The sequence below is a fragment of the Anthonomus grandis genome, chromosome 22 (genome assembly GCF_022605725.1).
Source record: "Anthonomus grandis grandis chromosome 22, icAntGran1.3, whole genome shotgun sequence".
Lineage (NCBI taxonomy): Eukaryota > Metazoa > Arthropoda > Insecta > Coleoptera > Curculionidae > Anthonomus > Anthonomus grandis.
Window position 1 is genome coordinate 33,077,070 of NC_065567.1, and position 26,060 is coordinate 33,103,129.

The window sequence follows — 26,060 nt, forward strand, 5'->3', positions numbered from 1 at the left end:
AATAAAGTGTTATAGATAGACCTTTTTCGATCCTAATTTAATGTTCAACCTCGTGGTAATTTTGATTTTCTGATTTTTTGAAAATTTGAATCTTTCGAAATTTTTGGGCTTAAAATTTGACGTGTTTTCAAATAATCGCCCATAGCTCCTTTAATCTGCAATTTAGGGCAAAAAGATATTCGAGCTTTTTTTTAAGCACTTCGACATAAAACTGCTATAGTAAAAACACCAATTTTCCTCATAGTACCAGAGAAAATTGGGTAATAATTAAAATCTGTTAATCTTAAAAATTTTCTAGGTTATCTCCATCTGCCCTCTGGTATCTTGTTCTGACAATTCTTTATCCTGTGAAAATACCCTGTATTCGTCATTAATTTTTGACAATGACTTTGACGTATACGTCATGCATCATTTCTAAGGCGTGGTGTGAAGGGGGGCAAGCGGGGAATTCGTAAAAATTGGCATGGCCGCTAGTCTCTGTCTACAAAATATTACGAAAACGTAAATAAAAATATACGGAAAAACGGAGAGAAAAACCTCAAGCAGGTGTTTGTAAACGTGTCCGTGAACTCTTCTGTGTGCCAGAAAATTTATAGTTATCCGGAAAGTGCGTGAAAAGACGTGAAATTTGATGAGCAGGTTGTTGGCCGTAAAATTGTAGAATCTGACATTTCCTTTCACTGCTTCTCTGCTGAACCAGTCATGGGAGTCAGGTTTGTTTAATTTTTTAGCACTAATTTATTAGATATTTTCTATATTCACAATCTACGTTTGAGATTTTGAAGAGTAATCACTACACCATCTTGTTCAAATACCTCTATACCCTAGATGAAGGTATTGTTTACCTAACAGTTCCATTAGATTCTTGGAAAAAAATTAGCAAGTACAGTTCTCAATTTTTAATGTTATTAAGGTAAACTTCAAGAAATTGATGAAGTAAAAAAAAATTAAGTTAGGACAGGGTGAGTTTTACCTGTTAATGGAGATTATCCAAACAATTACATTAGTGTTCGGAAATAGAAATATTTTTTAAAATTTGAACCTATTTTTGAGTGTAAATAACTACTGTAATTGTATTTGTGCCAAAAATGCAAGAATAAACTTTATTGCTAAAAGTCCATCTGGTATTGGAGTTCTTTAATGAACAAGGGACATTCTTGAAAATCTTTGTTCAGTGAAACCATGGTTAATGTTACAACTTGCAGTAATTATTGGTTTATCTTAACTGAACTATAGGCTTTGTACAGACATTAAATACATAGATTCAAACAGATTTGATATTCCAACTCTAAAGTGACAATGTTAAACTTTTTTTTAAGTTCAAAACCAAATAATAAATTTTTAAATAAATATTTTATGGAGATAAGTATGACAATGTTCAAGGCTATACAAAATGAAACCAGAAATATAAATGTAATTCAAAAATTTAATGGAATTGAACATGACAATGATGCATTATTTGAACCTATAGATTACAATGCGATAATATTAAACCTGAAAAAATATGGTACCGGGCTATGATAATAGGTATTAGAGTTGTTGATTTAATTAATATAAAAGACATACATATATTGGTACAGATGGTTAATAAGATCCTTAGCACTGTGAATATACACCTGTAAAATATAATATAAATCAAGATCTAAAATAAAACACAAAATAACTATAGACATACTTCTATAATCGGTGTATTTTGCACAATTCTGAAAAGAGTAATGAAAAAAACAATAGTATCATTGGTTGAAAAATTTATCGCATATGATTTATATCAAATATGGATTTCTTAAAAATAGTACTACTCCTTGCACCACCATTGATTTAATTAACTATATCATCCAATTTAGACAATAGTAAAATAATTGTAATAGCAGTTTTTGTAGATCTGCGGAAAGCTTTTGATGTAGTTAATCATACTATTTTGCTAGATAAATAAAAAAATTTGTTTGTTTCAATTTCAAATTTCAATTTTACTTGCCTTGATTAGGTTGTACTTGTTGAATAGGAAGTGATATGTATATGTAAGTGGCTAGAAAAGTGTAATGTTCACCTCAAAGATCTGTAGCCACTGTTAGTGTTGTAAAATTTATTTATTTATTTATTTATTGGCGGAATCCATTACACCCATACAAACATATATATTCAGATACAAAACTATCTATAAATCAATGAAAGGTTTAGATGAGTTAATTAATTAAAGCCCCTATGAAATAATATTCTTTAACTGCCCCTTAAAAGATGTTATCCTAGAGTCAAAAAAGTTTATCTGTCCTGACAGACCATTAGCACTTCGAGCCATTCATGTAATTGGCTCATTAATGCCATAATTGGTATGGTGGAATGGGACTGAAGATATTTCTGATTGTCTATTCAATCTGGAAGGCACCCTAAGTTTAAAAAGAGACAATAACTTGGGACAATCTATAGTAGCATTTAAAACCTTATGCATAAAACATAAGTCGAGTAATGTTCTTCGTGACTCTAATGTGGGTAAGTTCAGGTTATCCCTGACCCACTGATAGTAATACTCCTGTCTCCTGTAACCACATCTAAAAGCCGCCACCCTTAAAAATTTATTTTGAGTTTTTTCAATCTGTTCAATGTAGCAGTTATATGACGGGGACCACACAATTGAGCCATACTCCAAGATGGGCCTAACAAGAGAGCATAAAGTAATCTAAAAGTAAACAAAGACAAATCAGTTGGATAAAACCCAGCATTTTCATTGCTCTACCAGCCACCTGATGTGACTTTTAAAAGACAACCTGGAGTCAATAAATATTCCTAAGTCAGAAACCTCTGTTTTCACACCAATTGCTACATTATTTATTTTATAAAGAAAAGCAATAGGGTTTCTTTGCTTAGAAAAAGTAATCTTATGGCACTTATTGATATTAAGGGACATTCTATTCAAGTGGCACCAATCAAAGAACAAATTGAGGTCTTTTTGCAGGAGCACAGCATCAGAAAGGGATGTGATAAGCCTAAATAGCTTCACATCATCAGCAAACATTAGCACTCGACAATTTTCAAGTTTCCAAACTAAATCAATCAAAAAGAGGCAAAACAAAACAGGGCCCTGTGAGAGTGAGAGCCCTGTGGCACCACAGATGGCACCAAAATTTCAGAGGAACATGTACCTCCAAGATTAACAATCTGGGTTCTACCTCTGATGAATCCCGAGATCCACTGAAGAAGAGGCCCCACAATACCTAAAGCCCTAAGCTTCTGCAAGAGTAACCCACGGTTAACCCGATCAAAAGCTTTGGAAAAATCTGTATATATATATTGAGTCAACCTGAAGTCCCTTCTCCAAGCAGCGGTAGAGGTAGTTGACATACAGCACCAAATTAGCATCAGTAGATCTGCCTTTTATAAATCCAAATTGCTCAGGATTAAATAAAGATTTAAAACTCCAGGCAATCCTATGACTGACCAGGCAGTCAAGCAGCTTTGGCAACTCAGATTGGTTACACACAGCCGGATAATTGGAAATTTCATTTCAACTACCAGATTTAAAAATGGGTTTTAGAAAACTTCTCTTCCAGAGAGTGGGATAAGAACCAGTACCTAGAGATTTGTTAAAAATGAACAGTATTGGTTTCGTAAGAACACAAACACATTTCTTTAGGAAGAATGCCGGAATCCCATCTGGTCCAGCGCAGAGCTTATTCTTAGAGGAAGTAATAACCTCATAGATATCCTGCGTTGACAGAGTTAAAGTGCTCAGACAAATTGATTTATCAAAATCAAAAGATGGTATGTCATTGACTTGCTCATCCGAATAGACAGATGAAAAGTATTCTGCAAACATATCCGCAGAATCCGAGATATTCATACTAATCCTGTTATTGTAAGTCATTCTGGAGGGAAGCCTAAAACCAGTCCTTTTATTTTGAATATATGACCAGAAGTACCTTGGATAAAATGCTCGAAAATGTATTTTTCGAGAACGTTCCTCGAGCATGAACGAGCACGAACGAGAATTTTCAGCACATACGAGCATAAATGAAAAAAATGCAAAGGAAACATATTAGGAAAATATCTGAAATTAAAAATTTTTGTGTTTATTTATGTTCTATTTATTAAGTTAAACTTTCAAACAACCTATTTAGGAACTCTCCTCTGAACTATCTTCTCCCTCCTCGCGCTCACTTGATTTTAAATCACTCAGAATTTCCGTTAAATCAAATTCAGACTCGTCAGACTCAGAAGAATCATCTTCAATGGTATTAATTTCAGCCCCAGATTTGGTAGTCGGTTTTATTTTTTTTGATCTCGGTTCCATTAAATTGGTACAGGTGTTTGGCTGGCCGGTATTTGAGCTTATACTTTGACTCTTTAATTTTGTTTCTAAATTAATATTTGAAGCAACAAATGCCAATTTTCCCGCCCTCTCAGTGGTTAATTGATTTCTTTTTTTTGTGTGCAGGAAAGAATATTTACTGAAAGTTCTTTCAGTGGCAGCCGAAGACGGTGGCAAAGTTAAAATAGTTAATGCAATAGTTTTCAATGATGTCTTTGAGCAATAACCACTCCACCATGTCCTGGAATCAATTTTGTCCACCATTTTCCAGAGTTAGGCCTGTTCAAAGTAGTCAGTCTTCCCCATGTATTGTCCTAACTCAACCCAGATATACCGACAATTGGTATAGAACCGACACCAAACGTTAACGCTATGGGAACGTTCACATTTTTGGGGGACGTTCGGATTCATGCTCATTCGTGCTCTTGAGAATAAACGGGAACGTTCCATTGCTCACAACACTAGCCACTGTTATGCCTTAAATGCCCTTTTTGTTCTTAGTCTGCGACTAGGTGGGTTGGATGTTGAATATTTTAAATTTGTAGCTGACACTACCCTTTTGTATTCACATGACAATGTGGAGGTTAATGAAATGAATATTGATTTAATAAAGTATATTCCATGCTTTCATCAAAATAATCTTAGGATAAATTTGAACAAAACTAAATACATATTTTTTAAACAAAAACTAGGTTAAATGATTATCCTTAAATAATGTAAAAGTGGAAAAGGAAAATAATGTAAAATACTTGGGTCTTATATTGGATGAAAATATTAATTGGAATGCACACATAAAGTATATAAAAGACACAATTATACCTTTTATAGAAGCATTTTACAGATGCAAACATGTTTTAAGTATATCAGCTAAATATAGTACTAAGATACCTCATCCCAGTGTGGCCCACCTGTAATAATAAATACCTGTAATAACTAATTTCCAAAAAGGTAAAGTCCTCAAAATAAAGTAGTTGAAAATCTGTTTAATGTTGACTACTTTTTGCACACTAATGATATTTATGAAATATTAAAAATTTAACCCATTGATTAGATCTGTGACTTAGAGCAGGCATAATTCATTTCAAAATTAATTCATAAGCTACAAGAGTCCAGTTACATAATTGTATATTCAAATGATATACTCATATATCACTTAAGGAATAATAATATTAGGCTAAATAGTGCTAATAGAATCAATACAGGTTCATAAAATCCTATTGATATTAAAAAAGGAACCCTTTATCATAAATTTATTAGGAACTTAAGTTTAGTTTTACTCAACAATACTAAATAACTTTTAATTTCATAACCACACTTGAGGTTTACATATAATTACATAAATGAAATTCTGGTACCAATTATGCATTATTTGGGAGCTCATTTAGTTAAGCTTTATGGATTATATAATTTGTATCCTTGTATGTCTTGCAAGCCATATTTTTAAAAACTGCAAGTGTTCAACTTTTGCCCGATTCTAATTTGTATGGCTGAGCATGTAATTCAGATTTCTCAGATGTTGGTTAGGAATTTTAATTAAAAAAAAACTTTTATTTATTTAATGACAAGGCTAATAATGAATATACTATAACATGTTAAAGCAAGAATATATATATATTTTTTGTTTATTTTGTGTATATTAATTATTCCTACAAAGTATTTGATGCAAATTGCATATGAGATCCTTTAGGACAGCACCACATCCCTTTTATTTATCCAATATATATCACTATACTATACATAAATGCAAGAAATTATTGGGGTAGCTGAGGTGCTTGTACATCGATTGCAATGATTGATAATATCATTTCATAACTTTTCACTGTCACATCACTTAAATCTGGGAACAGTTCAGTAAATAGTCCCTAATTGTTTTTTTTCTGCCATCATCCATTACAGGCTTAATCAGTTTTTGCCTATAACTGTCATCAATGTACACTAGCTAAATACAATGTGCTTAAAAAGATTAGTCTTCCCATAAAACTCCATCAGTTTTCTATTTACTGCCCAGAACTGGTCAAATTTATCATTTTGAAGGTCCAACCACAACTGATTGTGGTCTTTTTTTTTGCATATTTGTCTCTATTTGACCTCTATCAGTTGATACAGTTAAAGATTTAGGTGTTCTGTTCAATGCCAAGCTAACTTTTTACCACACATTTTGGATATTATTAAGAGGAGTATGCATAGTCTTAGATTTATCACTAGAAATAGTGTACATCTTTTAAGTACTCTATTGCTCTGTGGTTCATTCCTTGCTTGAGTTTGCTTCTGTAATTTGTTGCCCTTATCATGATTGTCAGATTGAACACATTGAGGCTGTACCAAGAAGATTCTTAAGATCCCTTCTTTATATAGAGCTTTAAGTTAATATTTTGGATTTATTTCTAGAGTATATTGAAATAAATAATTCAGAAGCACAATCTTAAGTCATTGGAATTATTACCCACAATTTTGTAAATCATCTTTTTAAAGCCATATAGCATACTCAGTTTTTTAATTCCTCATAAATATTCTTAAATTTAAGAATTATTTACAGGTTTACATTTTTTATGAACTGCCAATAGCAGAAGGTTACCGTGATGAAGCTATTGCTGGTTTAAAAATGGTTCACGCATGTATGTCATACACACTATTTTTAAAATCCATGAAAAGACATGGATATACTACTCAGTTGGACAAAAAATTTTGAAATTTAGTATTTTACTTCTTTTACAATTTGTTTGATTGCCCACGAAGATGACGGTCTTGATTCCACTTCAGGATATTTCTAAATTGTCAATTATAATGTCTGTTTCCTAAGCCTCCTTTCCTTCAAAGTTGATAGTAAGAATCTTTCTAAGTAAGGAAGGTCTTTTAATTCAGGAAGGATTTTTGTTACTCTTCTTTGTACCATCTCTAATATTTCTATAATTTTAATATGATATGTGTTCCACACTGTAACTGCATACTCAAGTTTTAGCCTTATATGACTTTTATAGATTCTCATTTTTTTTTTTTTTTAAGTGGTCGTTAAATCTAGCTAAGACATTTCTGTGTCCTTGATTCTCTAAAGGCTGCAAATTTTACAATAATTTAATTTCTCCCATTGTTCATGTTTAAGTACATTTAGTTTATCTTCTTGCTGCCTACTCTAACTAAAATTGTGGGGAAACTTATGAAGAAAAGGATGATAGAATTTTTGGATGCTAATAAAGTTCTTAGTACTTCTCAGTTTGGCTTTTAAGCATCAAAAAGTACCAGTGATGCAGCATTTCACTTTGGGTCCACTTCTTTTTCTTCTTTATGTCAACTGACTTACCCTGACTGATCCTTGATTTTAAGACATGGGCAATGTACTGCTTTTGCTAATGATACCACATTGCTATGGATGAAAGAGATGCATATTTTCTCTCAAGAAAATGAATGAGGACTTATGCAGAATCAAGACTTGATGTGACTGTAATTATTTGTCCTTTAATATAACTAAAACAATAAATGTTTTAAATTTTAAGTGTAGACTAGAGAATGTGCTTTTGAACACAGAGCCTATTTTAAACACAAATCATAACATGTTTCTGGGTCCAATAGTAGATGACAAATTAAAGTTCGATAGACATATAGAGCAATTATCGCTAAAACTTGCTTCTGGTTGCTTTGCAATTAGAACCATTGCCAGTCAACTTAAACAAATATCAAAAAGTGTTTATTTTGCCTTAATTGATTCTCACTTGAGGTATGGTATCTGCTTTTAGGGATGTTGCTTAGGTTACATGTTTCAATCTTTCCTTATTTTGCAAAAGCGCACCCTTAGATACCTCTCCAATATTGGATATAGAGAATCTTGTAAAGCATATTTTATTTCTGAAAAAATGTCAACTTTACCATCAATATTTATACTCGAATCTCTTTGCTTAATGCATAAAAAATATTCAACAGCAATTACTTCTCAGAATACTATTGTTACTCGCTCTATATTTAAAATAAACCTTCCTACACCTAGATCTTCCATGAGCTATCATTCTATTATTTACTTTAGTAAGAAACTGTTTAACCTTCCTATTTCCATTAGAAGGATTCTAATTATATTCAATTGAAAATTATAGTGTGGATGATTATTTATTAGAGAATATTTAGCTGTATTGTAATTTTATTCTGTCTTTAACATTCATAAGTTTTATTTTATGTAGTAGATTATTCTAATTTAATATGGAAAAGCTTTGTCTATAAGAATTTTGTATTCTTCAGATAATAAAGCATATTTTGACTTGCATTCACTAAATTCTGCCAATATTCATTCTGATTGAATAATTCTGTTTTTTTTAAATAGTGATCTCATTGTTCTCCAGAAAAGAGAATATTGCAAACTTTATAATTACCAGCTGATTCATCTACGGTTGATATTATTCATTTAAGTCTCATGAATAGTTTTTAACATTATATTTGTTATCACACCTAAATATTCAACTTATCACAAATATTTCACAGGTATAAAAAAGTATGATTAGAATTAAAGGGGAAAATATACAGTGTTTTTTTTTTCTATTGCAGTTGAACAAGGTCAAATATGTAAGATACTTTTTGGGTTTTTTTGCTTATTTTTACAAGTATAAATATTTGCTTGCTATTTTTGGTGGCACTCAAGTTCTATTATTTAAGAAAAATTAAATTTATTCATTCTAAAAATGTCACTGATTATAGAGGTTTCAAGATTTTCTCAGATAACCGTAGGAATTTAACTAAGTAAATTAATAAATATTTACCCATTAAAAAGTTTTACCTATGATAAGATAAAGTACATAAGTATTATGGCTATGTTATGTGTCATTAAATCCCTTGTTTGGCTTAATATTCTCTGGAAAGTAGCACAATAGTTAACATCTATTTCTTTAAAAAAAAACAAGATTTTAATTTTTAACTATTGAACCCTAAAACTATTGGGAGATTAATGTGTTATTACTTATATTGTTTAACACCTAGTAGAACTAAAAAATTGATTACTGCATTTTTCACAAAAAAGAATTGGAACAGGGATCAAAACTTTACAAAAGATAAATTTGTTCATATTTGTTTCTAGTGGTCTTATATGTTCTTTTCCTTTCAGATATTAGAATCCGAAGCAGGGAGAGGCAAATTTATTCAGAAAAAATGAGAAAACGACACAGAAAGTTTGGTTAAACCTAATATATTAGTTTTAGTTTGAAAAGAGTAGCTTTAGAAACTATAATTTCTACTTAACTAGGACCACCAGAATTAAGTACCCGGAAACAATAACCTTCAAATAAGCATAACTACTTAATTTTCCTATTATTTTAAAGAGCTTCAATCAAAATGTCTTTTTTCAATAATATCAGAAAAGTTCTGCATTTTGGCGGCAATGATGCTAAAAAGAAAAAAGTTTATAATAATGTCCGCATGGAGACTGATCCTGAAGAATATTGGGACATGATTGGAGAGCTGGGAGATGGGGCCTATGGTAAAGTATACAAGGTAATAGATTCTTATCATTTGTGCTATTTTATTGCAATTTTGAAATAAATTCTTTTCAGGCACAACATAGGCAGACTGGTCAACTGGCTGCAGCTAAAATGTGCAGGCTTGATGGGGAAGATGAACTTTCCGATTTTATGATAGAAATTGATATCTTGACTGAAATTAAGCATATCAACATTGTGGAGTTACTTGAAGCTTTTCAAAAAGACCAACAAGTAGGAAATCCATTAATTACCCATAATTCTGTGCATTTATTTTGACTTATTATGAATTTAATTTTTTAGTTATGGCTGCTGATAGAATACTGTGATGGTGGCGCCCTGGATAGCATAATGAGTGAACTTGAAAAGCCACTAAATGAGCCTCAAATTGCATATGTTTGTCAAAACATGTGCAAAGGGTTACAGTTTTTGCATAAAAGCCATGTGATACACAGGGACCTGAAGGCTGGTAATGTGCTGCTTACTATGGCGGGAGGGGTAAAAATTGGTAAGTTGAAATAGCTACACAATTATATATTTTTGCTAATTCGAAAACCAACATCTGTAATTATTATAAATTTATTAAAGCATCTTCTTCTTATGCATATTTCAGTGATTTATTTGACTCGCTAGACAGGGAAGTTTATATGGTTATTTATAAGAATACTAATTGTGTGGTACTTTCCAAGACAAAATGCACTTTTATTATCTTTCGCTCTCCCTCTGTCGAGTCTAACGTCCGAAATGTGTGTCAAGTGACAATGACCACTGATTACTTAATTAATTCGTATATTCTTGGCTAATTTCGGTTTCATTTTATTTAATGCCACATGTGGGCTTTTGCAGACACACTTTGGAATTATTTTACTTACATGCCTGTAAAGAGTTGCCCTCACATGGAATTAATAATTATTGTTTGGTTAAGCTTTCTTTTTAATGGAATTTGAATAGGTATGCAGTTTAATTTGAAAATAGTCATGGACATAATAAAGAAAATAATAATTTTAATTGACTATTAGCTATTAAACAAAAACCATTAACAGTTGTGATCTACTTGTGATAGCCGTGAATATGAATTTTAATTGACTTTAAATACCGAAGTATTGCTTTAGGGCATTTTATGTTTAAGATTGTAAATATTTTTGGCAAACAAGGAATAAAACCACAAAATTCTTTTATGCTGTTTGTTTTGAGATTAACCAATATGTCAAGAAAAAGTTTATTGGTTAAATAGTATATCCATACGAAAAATGTTCATGTTTATTTTTAAAATGTGCCTTAGGCTAAGGTTAAAGTGAAACTTTTTGCGGTCGCAAGTAACATTAAAATTTTACGCTTGTATAATAAGTTAATGTGTGTAATATGCTAATGTATATGAAGGAGTGTAGAATTCACTTTTACCTAAGTATTTAATGTAATACAGCTTCTAAGGGTTTATGACTAAAGGATTTTAAAACGTAAGTAATTTGTTCATATGAGTCATAAATAATTTTTCTAAATATAACGCGCAGTTTAAAAACCGGGTTATCCGATGTAATTCGTTTATTCCATGACCCTCATCAAAGAAACCCCCCAAGTTGCGGTGCATATCCATATCGATGCATCGCTTTCTTGTATTTCTCGACATGCAATCTTTTAGACAAACGGAGAAGGCGGGAAATAAGGCCACGGAGCATAATCGGTCGGATAAGGGACGAATATAATAACAAAAAGGAAAAAGGAGAGATGCACTGGAATTAGTTCGAGTAATACGCCTATATGGCTTTTGCGGCTGAGTTTAATTATCAGTAATATAGCGGGTTGCCCTCGGACTTTATGGTTTCTTGACTCTGTTAAGAAGCTTCCCGTGATGCCCAGTGGGCAAGACGGTGTTGCCAAGCGTTTTTAGATAATTGATTGTTAAAAGAAATAGGAAATAAAATTCTTGCTATTTTAGAACACTTAGATAATTTCAATTGATTCATTTCGTACTATCATTGACATACCCAATAATATTCGTTGTTTTCTATTTGTTTTTCGGTTGAGTATTATAGTATCAATAGGTTGGAAATATTAATATCTTATTTGCCAGAATTACCAGTTTAATCATTAGTACAAATCTGTTTTAAACTTGTGACTACACACCACAAGCTTTTATCAGTTTGCTAAGTGATAAATTATGAAAATGAATTAGTGATGTTGTCATGAAATATATTAGGCTTGTATAATATAGCTTTATTGATTTGTCATATTTTTAACTCCTCCAGGGAGAGGCTTCTAATTTTCCTTGATATTTATTATCTTGTAGAAAACATTAAGTAATGGGTTAAGATATTAAGCGCATTTTTCTTGGATCTAAATAACAAATTAGTTTATTGCAGGCCTTTGTTCAAGCATCCATGAACATTTAAAAAAACCTTGTGTGTGGTGCAGTTGACCAAGCACTTACTATTTATGAGGCTTTGCATTATTTATTCTCTAACAAACATTTCATTATTTTTTAAATTATTTTCCAATCCTGTTCAGTGAATATCTTATAAGCATTCATATATTCGCATAGAGTACTTACAAATACAATTAAATAATAAAATAAAATCTGATTCGTTTAAGGGATTTATTGATTAACAAATGATATATAAATATTGCAAAAATCTTAGAACAATGAAATACTAGAATTAGTAAACAACAACTTTGTTTGAGTACATTATGTGCACAGGGGCAAGGGGGATGTTTGTTTACAAACATATTACCGATTCTCTGTTATCAATGTTTACACAAGTTTACACTCAAAAAAGGAAATTTTCAGCTATATATCAACACCTATTAAAATGTTAATTTAACTTATTGGTATTAGTGAAGAAATAGTCCATACTTGCAGTGGAGTCGTAGGTTAAGGTAAAATGAAAATCCTGCAGTCTCCCTTTACTTATTTATTAAGCATTTAGTTTTTTAAAATTTCCTACATGTTTCGGACACAGTGGTGTCCATCATCAGGGGATAAAAGGTTTAAAAATGTTATTCATTGAAATAAATCAATCATTAATTGAAATATCATATTTTATTAAAGAAAATACTTTATATTTTATTTAAGAGGTTACAGTAGTATTGTTATGTGCCTGTCAAAATAAGTGACAAATTTGTATAATATTATAAAGTGTTTTCTTGCCATTTTTACATAAGCATTTAGCATCATTGCATCAGAGATGTTGCAAGCAAACAAACTGCCCACGGCAATGTTAATTCTAGCCTTTCAATCTTCTAAGTGCAACATTTATAATCCAAATAATTAACGTCCTCATTTTCTTTCCAGCTGATTTTGGAGTGTCAGCGAAAAACAAATCGACACTTCAAAAACATGACACATTTATTGGAACGCCATATTGGATGGCCCCAGAAGTGGTGCTTTGTGAAACTTTTCGGGACAATCCGTACGATTTTAAGGTAAAATCCCTTAGTACCCAAAACCTGCCTATATTAGGTTAAAACTAAATATTTCTTAGGTTGACATTTGGTCTTTGGGCATTACGCTTATTGAGTTCGCGCAGATGGAGCCACCAAACCATGAAATGTCTCCTATGAGAGTATTATTAAAAATTCAGAAGAGTGACCCACCAAAGTAAGTAATTGACTTGGTACCATATGCGTTTTTCTTATTGTGCCCTTTTTGACAGACTGGAACAACCATCGAAATGGTCGTCGGATTTCAATGACTTTATAGCCAAGGCTCTCATAAAAGATCCTCAGAAGAGGCCGACGTGCGATGATTTAGTAAAGCATCCCTTCATTAGTGGAACCTTGGATTCTAAGCCTATAAGGGACCTGCTTCTTGAATACAAGGCGGAGGTGGTTGAGGAAGAATTGACGGATGATGATCCTGAGGTGAGAGTAATTCTAAATTTACATTTACATAAATGCTTTACATCTTGCACTGAAATTATGAGCATACCAAAAGATGCAGCAATATTGCTTAAACCTTAATTTTGTTTATAATTCTTATGATCAGCTTTTGTAACATTTGCTTTGTAAATATTTCCATGCTAAGCGGGCTAGGAAGCCCCGTAAAAATAAAGGAAACTATCATAGGATTGGTAAGTGATTTACTAAGATTTTTGATTACAAAGAGAGCAGTACATATTGTTTATGTCGTCCTGTCTATAAAACTACTTGTTGTTTTTCCTTAAATTTTTTTATCGCAAATCGCTCAAGTTATATGTTATCACAGCTTTATTTGTTATGCATGCTGCTCTTTGGGTACTCCTGCACACTCCATTAATAAAAAACAGGTGAGATTGACTTGCCTTTTTTATTTTCATTTTGTATTCATCATGCTAGAAAAATTTGTGTGCACCAAAAAATTAACAATATTTAGATAACCATCCTGATAAATACATTCACTTACTTGTGTTTGTATATACACATACTTATAATACACATTGTGTTTTTGAAAGTCCGGAAATAGTTCCACGCATTGTTACTAAACAATTTTTCATTTAAAATCAATAGTACAAGAATGTCCTTACTTAATACTTTTATTTTACTGTGGAAAGCATTTATTGATCCCAAGAAGAATATATAAAAAAACCGTATATTAGGAATTCTGCATATATGCAAATAAAATGAATTATTCAATTTAAATAGGTCATAATATAATAATTGTTACTTAACGATTCATTTTTTTAAACTACATTTATATTATTTTTACAAATGGTTAAGTTAACAATAGTAATATGTACAGAATTAGAGTTGTTTCTTATTACAAATCTATAATATTGGAATTACATATAGCAAACAACACAAATATTTTCCCCATTTATAGAAAAATTGAGATTGGTACATTTTAAAGTTTATCCGCGAATCATCAACCACTTTGTCTTGTATAGTAATTCAAAAGTTAATTGAATATACTTTATACTTATAGGATGGGTATTGTGTTTCTAGTATGTTATTTTAACCTATTATAAGCAAATTACCCTAATTTACCTTATCTTTTTCAGGACAATCGAGCTTCTCAAGTACCACTAGACATCGAGGAAGATTCAGCTTCAGTGCAAAGCAATGAGGTTGACCAAAAAGGTATTCTTTTTGATTTTATTTTGCTCATATTTAGGTTTTTATTGGGGTAGTATTCAAATATATCTATTTATTTTTGTCGATGATTTGTATGAAGATATATTTATTGAAATATAGTCTAAAAAAAGGAAAGACGCCAGGCATTGATGGAATTAAGTCTGACATCCTGAAAGAAATTAAAAACGAGATAGGTTACCCCTGGCTTATTTAATAAATAGCTCTTTTAAATCAGGTATTTGTCCTGAATCTTTAAAAATAGATGTGATTACACCATTGCATAAAAATGTCTCAGAAGAATATGTTAATAACTATAAACCCATCTTCTTACTTTCAAATATATTAAAAAATTGTTAAGTTTCAAATAAGCAGTTTGGATTTCGCCTTCGATACTGTGAACCACAGTATATACGCTACTTAGGTGACTAATAGAAGAAGAAGTCTATTGTCTAAATTTAAACAACTTAAAGAATTTTTGAACTTAACACATAAGAAACACTATAATTTGCTCTACTACAATCGCACTTAACCCTTTGGACTTAGTAGATGGGGTGAATTGAAGAATTTTCACATGAGTTCTATTGAGGTGGTCCAGAGATAATTTGCTATAAAAATAGACTATTTCTTTCATGAATTGGCAAACAGTAACTATTAAATTTTCAAAATTATAATTTGGTTCCCAACAATATTAAAGATAAATTAAATAATATACATTTTAAAATACAAGTTAAAAACTAGATACAGCAGATAGGTAAAGAAACTTTTAACACTTAAATAATATATAGGGTACTAAAACTGAAGAATTGCAGATCTGAAACTATCTATTGAAAACGAATACACGGACTTGACACGTATCCTGAAAAGGGACATTAAAATAACCGAATTAGTTTAAATTAATCTCTAAGTGACTTGCTACAGACCAAAACACAAAATAATTATGTTTTACATATGAGTTAGATTATATTTTGTAATAAGTTGTCACGTACGAGTTGAATCTTGCTACTTTTGCGGTTATTGTTTATTTGCTTCTTTAGGAATTGTATTGAAGTTAATTATTTTTTTAAAGATTTTCTAGTTGTTGTAAATAAACTGATTTATTATTATTTTATTTTTATTAGAATCTCCGTCCCCAAGCTCAGAGAAAGACGACAAAAAGGTAACAAAACAACAGAGTCCAATTGCCGTCCCGATCCCAGTTGCACCTGAAAAGAAAATCGTAAGTTTTATGGTGATTGTTTTTATAATTATTATTATAACCTTATAAGTTTTTTATTTGTAACTTTGACACTGATTGAAATATGTCTATGAAATTTGGAACATAGCTTTCAAGTATCAGGCAACACTTTTTGCATAAAAAATATATTTTTTAATTGTACCAGCGGCGCCCGTAACTCCATCGAGACTGAATATTTTTAGACAAAAAAATAATACGCCATTGATTTTTTCTAAAAATAAACACGACTCTTAAAATCCTTATTTAATTTGGAGCGAATTCGGTCTCTTGACTTTTTTACGTACGACGCACCGTTTCCGAATAAAATATATAATAATAATAAAATAATAGATATGATACTTGATATAATATTAATAATAAGACAATCTTTGTACTTAAAAAATAAGCGTTAACAGCTACACTCAAATACATATTTAAAGAACACATTCGAAGTCTGAACCATTTTCCTAAACACATAATTCACATGGTCCTCGCAAACATTTTGAATTCGGCCCATAAGTTCTTCCCCTGAATTCATAGAGTTCATGAGAGAGTATAAAGGGGTAATATCCATCCGATTTATCTTTCTGGAAATTTGTTATCCAAGCAGTTCCTGACATTTCTATGAAAGTGGGCTGGACAACTGATTTTAGTGGAATATATTCTCACTATATGCACAGTCTGCCATTAGAAATTGTAAAACATTTTCACCATTAACTCGTTCTGGGTCCAAATAGATGGTTATTATACATTTCTTTCTTTTCTCGTTCGAACATTAACACTAAATACTTGGAAATTTCTTGTCCGAATAGTATGTGTATTTCGTGGGCTGGTTATGAAGGTTTACAACACCCCGATGAGTTAAACACGATTCATCAGTCCATAATATGGTAATTAAAAACTCGACTCTGCTGAGTTGAAAGAAGAATCCATTGACAAAAAAATCCTTCGCTGCTCAACACCTTCTTTTATACCTTGGATGGGTTGCAAATGGTAAGCATGTCGATGTTCCTATTTTAAAACTCGAAGAATTTTTGACTTTTTGACGACAAGAACGAACTGTGCGAGCAGCTATTTGACTGCTTGTTATTGGATTCCTATCAAATTCACAATGATTCCCGTTACTTGTTCCTTTTTTCCTGAATATTAACTCTATTTTGCCGATCATCAGGTCTAATACTACATCCATTAGTTCTAAATCGTAGTGCATGTTGATAAAGACTCTTGATACTTGTATGTTGATACTTTCTAGCTGCTTCCGCCGATTTTCCATTTGCCACTCCAAAACAGAAATGGATATCAACTTGGTCCTGACTTGTAAAATAAAAAGGGGGAGGAAGCATTTCTCTTTATATATCTATATGACAAACTAGGGCTTATTTTTGACATAGAATATCTGGTTAAAATTTGTTGGTTGAGATCTGGACCCTAGATAATATAGACTAATATCATGATACCGACTAATTTACTTTTTCTCTTTTAGTCACAAACTGACAAAAAGGACGATGTTTCCACGCGCAGATCATCTCACGATAAAGGTCGAGCGCCTCCACCTCCTCCGTTACAAACTCAACAATCCCAAGAACGTGAAAAAGGCCCTGCGCCACCACCGCCTGTGGCTAATCATGTCCCAATTCCTCCTCCTCCTCTTCCTGTGCCACCTAAATCACCCGATCAACCCAAACCGGCAGCCATTCAGCCCATCATCCAACCAAGTCCATCGTCAAAGGATCCATCTTTGCCTCCAAGTCAACCGCAAAAGGAAAGTGTGGCAGTTGTACCATGCCCTGCGCCTGTTTTGCCTCCTGGTTTTACGTTGCCAATGCCACAGTCTTCGCCTTACACGCCACCTGACTCGCCTCCAGAAGATCGAAAACTCATTGAATTGAGGGATATTCCGTTACCACCAACTCCTACGATTGAAGGTTTGTGGTTATTTAAAGCATATTTAAGTTTGTATTTACCAACGCAATGTTAAATGCATACCATACATTTTAGCACCAGTTTTTTGTTGATCAAACTTGTCATAGAGGCCTATTTATTGATGTTATGGCTTTAAATTTCAGTAAAACCTAAACCAGATATTCAAGGAAAAGATCACACAGATGACGTTAGCAGGTCATCCAACATCGCCCAAGTTAAAAAGGCTTTAGAGAGCCAACTAGGAAAGCGGTTATCCAAAGAAAAGTCAGCATCTATTGAGAAAATCGAAGACAATGTTGTGACTGTCAATTCTAGGTAAGTATTTTTTTGATGGTCCTATTGTGTGAGTTGTCCTATTTATCAAGATTTACGAATCCAACGCTGCTTTAAGTGTCAAGACTTCTTTCACAAAATGACTCTTGCTGCGGATATTGTGGGGGTAAGCACGATTATCGCAATTGCAATAAAGGGGGGAAACATTGTATAAACTGTGAAAAAGCCAATACGAAACAAAGATGCAATTATGATACTAAACACGAAACAACCGACTCACATTTTTCAGTCTATAAATATTATATTAAGATAATTAAAAGTAAAACTGATTATTCTGGGCTTAATGGTTAACATTCAGAACGAAATTACCATCTTGCACGAACATGTGAGACAAAGCTGCTACAGAATGCTTACAATTAACAATCTTACTAGTATTCCTTTAAAATTACTAAATATTTTACATTTAAATATCAGTAGTATCCATTTTTTTTTTCAAACCTATAACCTTTGTTGGGATATTATAGTATTAAGCGAGTGTTGGAGGATTTTTGATGAGCGAATGTTTTCTATTTCGACTTACAATGTTTATTATAATAATAGCAATTTTGATCAAAACGATGACATAATATTTAACAGAAATTTCCAAAATATTAATTAATATAAATAATTTTAAATTGCAAACATCAGGAATTTCTCTTTAAACTAAACTGTCCTTTACTAGGGATAGTGTTAAATATGGAATTACTTGCTTATACAGACCACCATCTTACTCTAGTCAACTATTTTTAAATGATTTTGCAGAACAATTTTGCAAATATTAAAATATTTCTTAATATTAACGTTGACATCTTAAAGATAAAATTATTTCTATGGTTATCAATATATTTTCCTTTTAAATTCCTGTAGGTTTAAATTTATAGTAAATGGTTATACTCTTGTAAGTTAAAACTCCAAATTGTGTATAGACCATATATCATGTTTATTAAAAGCAACATAAACAAGTAATAATAATAAATAACAAGGCTAAAACTATGATGAGAAAAATCGAAAATGTAAATATTAACAATTTTGAAAATTTAATTAGAAGCCTAGATTGGCAGATTGTGACTAACTTGACAGATGTGAAAATGGTGACCCGTACATTTTCTGTTTCAATAAAAAAAAATCATCTTTAAAGAAAATTAAAACTTAAGAGAGCAACGGCTATAAAAAATTCAATATAAATAAGAGACTCTTTATTTCACAAAAAATCTAACACACATAAAAAATTAAACATTTTCTAATACTAAAGATATGTCTCACTATTGTAATGAATATTTTAGTAATGTAGGAGTCAAAATGCTTAGTAAAATTAAAAAACCAAAAAAAAATCCTTTTAAATTTCAATATAGAGCTGTCATTAATGTTCTTGATTCTGGTAAACGATAGAGAGCTTCTACAGCATATCAGTTCTCTTACAGTCATAATAAAGAAATTTCATTTTTACCTTGCTGACCCACTTAAACACATCAATTAACTTGTCATTTAAAACCGGATCTGTACCTTCTTATTTTCTGCCTATTTAAGACTGCCATAATCACACCAAGATTCAAATCTCAATCCACACCTGGTGAGTGCTTACCGTCCCATTAGCGTAATAAATAAAGTGGTATGAACGATAACTCTCTTAAACAAATAAATGTAGCTCAGAATTGCCTAATCAAAGTTATGTATGAAAAAAATTGGTGGTTTTCTACAAATCTCCTATATTCTGAGAATATTCCAAACCTAAGAACATTATATTTGTATTCCGTATGTCTGTTTGTTTACTCCACACCATCCAAAATTTGAAACAGTTAATTAATTCCATACAACGGAAATATCCTTAATAGACATATACCTAATTCCAATATAAATTTAAGATTTTTTAGTTACCTAACCCCTAAGCTTTACAAGAATGTCTTTTTAAACAAGAATGTCTACATTTTGTCACTATTGTAACCTATTTACTTATGTAGTACACATGTACTTTTTTCCTTTTTTGTGTTTATCAAATAGGATTTTGCTTGTTTTAGTTCCATTTCATATAGCTTTGTTATCATTATTAGTTTTAAGCATAATAACTGCTCATACAGATATTTACATCTAGATGTAGGTTAAAACCACTGCGCAATATTATAAACTAATATCGAATAATGTGCCATGTGAGTTTGTCACATATTCTATTCTATTCTATTCTATTTTATTTATTTACAAATACAAAATTACTTAAATATTGGCTTACATGGATCATTATATTTAAACCTGTGAATTTACATTCCATGATACAATTTATATTCTTACTTAGCACTACAACACCGGAAGATTCTATGACTTTTGTGAGGTCGTCTACACCACAATCTGATAGAAATAAAAATACATCCACCATAACAATAAATTCGGACCTGCCGGATCCTTCGAATAGCCTTGCTTCGAATATAAGCCAGGTAAATAAAAAATTACATAAATATATTAAAAAACATTTAATTGTCCACAAATGTGAAATTTTTAGGTAACTGTGGTAACAACCCATCCACCGATAATAATTGATAATTCATTGATGATATCGAGAACTTCTTCGACATCGCCCAGTAATCATAGTTCGAGCGAAGTCGTTATTGTTGCCAATGAGACCAATAAGACCCATATAGAGTCTTCTGATGATGATGAGTTTTGTCCTTCGCTCGACTCGCTTGAGTATCCTCCACCAAGTGAGTTCAGGGATAAACCACATGGAGCGAAGGGAAAGAAATTGGATGAAAGCGAGGTTAGAAATCAGCAAATCCTCTTTACTTTATATGTTATATGTTTTTATATTGCAGGTATTAATCGTTGATTCCAGTTATGTAATTAATGACTCGGGCTTAGAAGTCTCAGACGATAATTCAAGATTATTGGATACTAGTCATGTTTCTGTTGTTAAAATTGATGAGGAGAAGGTTCAAGTTAAGGTAAAGATCATACGTTTTAATTATAAAAAAATACAAATTATTTTTTGACAGGATTCTACGTCTTATAATATCGATAAGTCTGGTCCTGAGAACTTCAGGAGTTCAATGAGTGATCTATCGAATTCAAGCTCAGGGAAATCTGGTAGTACCAAGAGTGAATATGGAGATGAAATTAGAGGTAGGGTAGCAATTTTTATAAAGATTTTTTTGTTTATTTACTTACTTTTTTCTTACTTATAGGAACATCCATAATTTTAGACAACTACAAAATGAATGGCAGAATTATTCATTCTGGAAGTGGGGATGATTATAAGAGGAATGCTTTGAATGGAAAAACTTACTCGGATAATTACGAGTCGGCAACCAGCGAAAGGTTAGTTAATATTTGAAATTAAGAAACAATTCGGAACGTAAAACTTTTTTTTTTAAATTAGATCACACAGCGATTGTGGTTCAGTTAGGAGTACTGATTCACACCACCGTAGGCCAGTATCAGTAAATAAATCAGACGTAGAGAGTATATCTATTACCAGCCACGAAAGCCGTGGAAGTAACGGAAAAGATTCTAGTAAGTATATACTTGTTTGCTAAAATAATCCATATTCTCTGAGTGAGTTAGTAGACAAAATACAAAACAAAATAAAAACACAAAGTCACAGACAAAGGGATGTATTAAGTTGATTACACGTGTTTCGTCGTGTATCAGGGCATCATCAGATCAAAAAATATTGTAAACAATCACAAACGTAAGCCTAATCAAATATATGTACCTCCTAATAAAAATACACAACAAATACACAATAAAATAAGATTAGGTTACAACCATGAGCTGCGAAAATAAAAGTTTATAAAATAAATAAAACAAGAGTTTGTTGATGTGAAGAGTCGAATGCAGCACCCTTAGATTCAATATCGTATCGTTAGACCACTAGGCTAGTTGGCTAATGTCGTAGAACATCAACCAAGATGATAAACTTAAGTTGTTGCAAATGTCATTAACACAAGATACAATCGGGTTTGTCTTGCTTTTAATACAAGCTTAATACTCACTGATGTAACACTTCAACATTGTCCGGTATATTGGTGGAATGTTGGCAGGATAGCAAATGCTTTGCAAAAGCAGATTTTGTATCCACTATATCAAGAGTTTTTAGATTTATTACAAGTCATGTGTTTCTGAACTTTTGTAGAGATTTTTCCTCATGACTGCCCTATGTACATAGAGTTGCAATACTAGTTACTTATTGAGTAAACTCCTGTTTTTGAAAGAGTCTTTTATTTGTATTATTAATGAGGTGTGTATATAAGGTATTTGAAGTTTTGAGTAAAATTAAAAGAGGTGAGTTCTTAAAAATAGTTGCTAATTGTAGGGTATTGTTACCAACATAAGTGAATGAACAAAATTTTTTATTATTGTTAGATTGTATGATATTGTAGGATGACTTGTATTTACTATAAATTTAAAAATGTGTTTTGTAAGTTTAAGCGAATTTTTAAACGTATAATCGTCTTAATATGCCCCTTTATCTGTGACTTTGATTTTGTTTTTGTATTTTGTTTTGTATAGCATATACTTGGTTTATTCTGTTTTATTGTTGCTAAATTTAATTTACTTTTAGCCAAAAACGAGGATGATATTGACGATGAACGTGTGGTGCTAAGAAAACAACCTAAAACTCAATCACAAACCCTTGCCATGATGAATAGGAAAACTCGAAAGAGGACGAGGAAGTTTATGATAGACGGCGTCATGATTACCACAACTACAAGCAAAGTTATTTATGGAGACGATGATAATCCTCAATTTGATGCACTTTTTAATAGGAAACAAGAACTAAGGTAACATATAAGTAACGTTTATTTCATTGATATATTATGTCTTGTTTTATATTAGGGAATTGAAGTTACTACAAAAGCAAGAGCAAAAGCAATTCCAAGACTTGGCAACTAAAGAGAATTTGGCATTGGAACAGCAAGAGCGGAAATTTGAACAAGAAAGGCAAAACCTTGAAAGGACTTATGAAAACGATTTAGAGATATTAAGCAGACAGCAAAGGTACTATTTAATTTCTTATTTTAAAGACCTACTAATTAAATCTTGCATTTATTAAAATTCAATAATATTTAACATTCCTGCTAGAAGTTATTACTTTTGTAAACTTCTCATAAGCAAATTCCTTTATACCACCATAAATGTATATCATACTGAAACATTAAATATTTTTTAGGTTACAAATAGAAAGGGCAGAAGCTCAACAAGATGCTGATCTACGGGCAACTTCAAAGAAAATCAGAGCAGAACAGGAAAAAGATCTTAAAAGCTTCAGGGATGGCCTTAAACAAGAACTTCGACTTCTTAAGGTAATTTTTTTATATACTTTTTTAAAATTCTTTGATATCATAAAATTTATGAGAGAAATATGATTATGTAACTTTTCTGTTATTTTTTTAATTTTTTTTTGTTGGATATAGGTAAAAAAAAATCTTCTTCAGACGATCGGTTTATTTATTTTATTTGTATATGAAATCATCCTTAGGGCTCTAAACTCTTTGTAACTATCGCATAGTTACAAAGGTTAAATTTGCACACACATTACAAATTAATAATTAATGCTCAATTAAAAGTAACTGTTATTCAATCTAATTTAAGTATTTGGCATAAAATTAATTCTTGCGAAGAATTGATTGTTAAGGTAAAAATCACAATTAAAATTTTAAAAAAGTAGCATTACGCACAACAGATAACATAACAAACATTTTATCAACATGAAAAGACTGTACATACACTTACATATATAGTAGATCGTCTTCGTTAATAATAATAATTGTAAAACCATAATAACTTCAAGCATTTATAAGATTTTCGAGCTATAGTTTTTTGATTTTTTTAACTATCTAATTCGGACAATATCTGTGAGACAGTCGTCTTTCAAGCAGATAATCTTCTAATCAATTCTCTATAAGGGAAAAAAGTTATAAGTTATTATTTTATTCATCCTAACAATTTAAATGTTAAATTAAATAAACTTACAAACTGAGGTCACGGGAAATAATTAACATTTATTTCTTTTTATTTTGTAGGCTGAAGTCGATTTGTTACCGAAAGAACGACGAAAACAAGAGTTCAAAATTCGAAAAGAGAAAATGGACTTGGACCACTCAGAGAGGGAAAAGGCATTTTTAGAAAAATTAAACGAAAATCATGAGAGCTCGTTGAGGCGGCTCAGCGATTCTTATAGAGAAAAAATAGCGTTAATGGAGAGGCAATTCTTGCAACAAAAACAGCAGCTTACTAGGTATGTTATATTACTAAAAAATAAGAGTAAGAAGAAAAATAGGTGGAAATAAAAAAACTTAACTCATGCTTACCGGCATCGTAAAAATTCCTCGTCAATTGGCCAAGGTTTTACAAAAACGGGATATACTCGGGAACTTATTGAAACCTTTAGTAGACCACTTTTCTTCAATTCTAACTATAATCATTGGTTTACTAAAATATACCATGAGTTCGTAAATTGCACAGAATTTCCATATATTAATGAAGCCATTATAAAAAACGTATTTGATATATTATATATACAGATGGATCTAGAATTGACATTGGTACAGGGTGTGGCTTTATAATAGAAAACACAAATTATTACGAATCTTACCAATGTAGTAAATATTGTACGAACTTTACAGTTATCAATCAATTTTAAATGGCAAATTAGAAATATAAAAGCAGTGAACTAGCCGATAGTATTGCTAAACAAGCAGTAACGAAGTACCGAAATGTATCACGAAATTACGATAAGATTTATTGCCAGTGGTAAAGAATGGAATATATCAAAAATATAGTAGCGAAGTAACTTTAACCTATATTAGGATCATAATCGGTCATGGTAAATTAAATTAATAAAATAAAAGTAGTAGTAGTAGTAGGTCATTTCCAACTTGATTTATTATATGTTTCATTCCTTGATTCCGTGGTTAAATTTTTGTGTTTTTTTGAAAATGGACCCCAGAGGCGTGAAGCGAATGCCCCTGTCTGTTAAATGTTAAATAATTCTACTTTCCATTTACAGAACAAGGGAGGCAGCTCTATGGGAAGTAGAAGAACGCCACATTCATGAAAAACACCAACTAATGAAAAGGCAGATAAAGGAAATTTTCATTTTACAAAGGTAATATTGGATATGAATTACTTGGGGCTAAATTCATATGGCATATTTTTCCAGGCATCAAATGTTAACAAGACATGAAAAAGAAAAGGAACAGATTAAGCGACGGGCTACGAGAAAGGAGGAAGAGCTACTTAAGAAGCAGGCAACCGAAAAACGAAACTTGCCGAAACGCATCAGAACCGAGATGCGTGCCAGGGAGGCGATGTTTAGAGAATCGATGCGAATATCGATTTCTGGAGCATCAGATCCTGAACTTGAAAAAATTAAATTTAAAGAGGTAGGCATCGAGCTTGGATTAAAGAGCATTCGATGTATTTATTCTGTATTTTTTCAGTTCCAAGAGAAAGAAAAGAAGAGATATCAAGCTGAACAGCAAAGGTTTGAATTGAAGCATCAGAGGCAGTTGGAGGAACTGAGGTTTGTTAACCAAGAAAACACTAAAACATTTTAAAATTACTAGTATTCGATTTCTATAAGAATTTATTCAATTAAATATCACTATATTTATCATATTGCTTTAGAGCCATGAGCGACGCGACCATAAAAGAGCTAGAGCAACTACAAAACGAGAAAAAGAAGATGCTTTTGGAACATGAAACCCTTAAATTAAAGCAAAGGGATGAGCAATTCACTACGGAGTTGCGGGAATGGAGAGCTCAACTTAAGCCTAGAAAACAGGTAAATCAGATCGTCTTGTCTCTTCTTCTTCTGTAACTA

General features: G+C 31.6%; 1 protein-coding gene across 2 annotated transcripts in view; it reads left to right on the forward strand.

Moving 5' to 3' along the window:
• The first annotated feature begins 418 nt into the window (after positions 1–418).
• Positions 419–26,060, forward strand: part of LOC126748506 (serine/threonine-protein kinase 10) — a 30,458-nt gene continuing 4,816 nt past the window's right edge. For both annotated transcript variants that reach the window (XM_050457781.1, XM_050457780.1), the window contains exons 1-25: positions 419–713; positions 9,384–9,769; positions 9,829–9,987; positions 10,057–10,261; positions 13,043–13,173; positions 13,233–13,348; positions 13,404–13,611; positions 14,727–14,805; positions 15,918–16,015; positions 17,496–17,937; positions 18,079–18,250; positions 20,535–20,673; positions 20,739–20,993; positions 21,049–21,177; positions 21,229–21,355; positions 21,418–21,550; positions 21,612–21,745; positions 22,797–23,016; positions 23,072–23,233; positions 23,406–23,538; positions 24,259–24,473; positions 25,245–25,343; positions 25,398–25,620; positions 25,678–25,760; positions 25,865–26,021. In XM_050457781.1, coding sequence (XP_050313738.1) covers positions 9,611–9,769; positions 9,829–9,987; positions 10,057–10,261; positions 13,043–13,173; positions 13,233–13,348; positions 13,404–13,611; positions 14,727–14,805; positions 15,918–16,015; positions 17,496–17,937; positions 18,079–18,250; positions 20,535–20,673; positions 20,739–20,993; positions 21,049–21,177; positions 21,229–21,355; positions 21,418–21,550; positions 21,612–21,745; positions 22,797–23,016; positions 23,072–23,233; positions 23,406–23,538; positions 24,259–24,473; positions 25,245–25,343; positions 25,398–25,620; positions 25,678–25,760; positions 25,865–26,021 — 3,978 coding nt within the window. In that variant the 5' untranslated portion in view covers positions 419–713; positions 9,384–9,610. The remainder of the gene's footprint in view (positions 714–9,383; positions 9,770–9,828; positions 9,988–10,056; positions 10,262–13,042; positions 13,174–13,232; positions 13,349–13,403; positions 13,612–14,726; positions 14,806–15,917; positions 16,016–17,495; positions 17,938–18,078; positions 18,251–20,534; positions 20,674–20,738; positions 20,994–21,048; positions 21,178–21,228; positions 21,356–21,417; positions 21,551–21,611; positions 21,746–22,796; positions 23,017–23,071; positions 23,234–23,405; positions 23,539–24,258; positions 24,474–25,244; positions 25,344–25,397; positions 25,621–25,677; positions 25,761–25,864; positions 26,022–26,060) is intronic.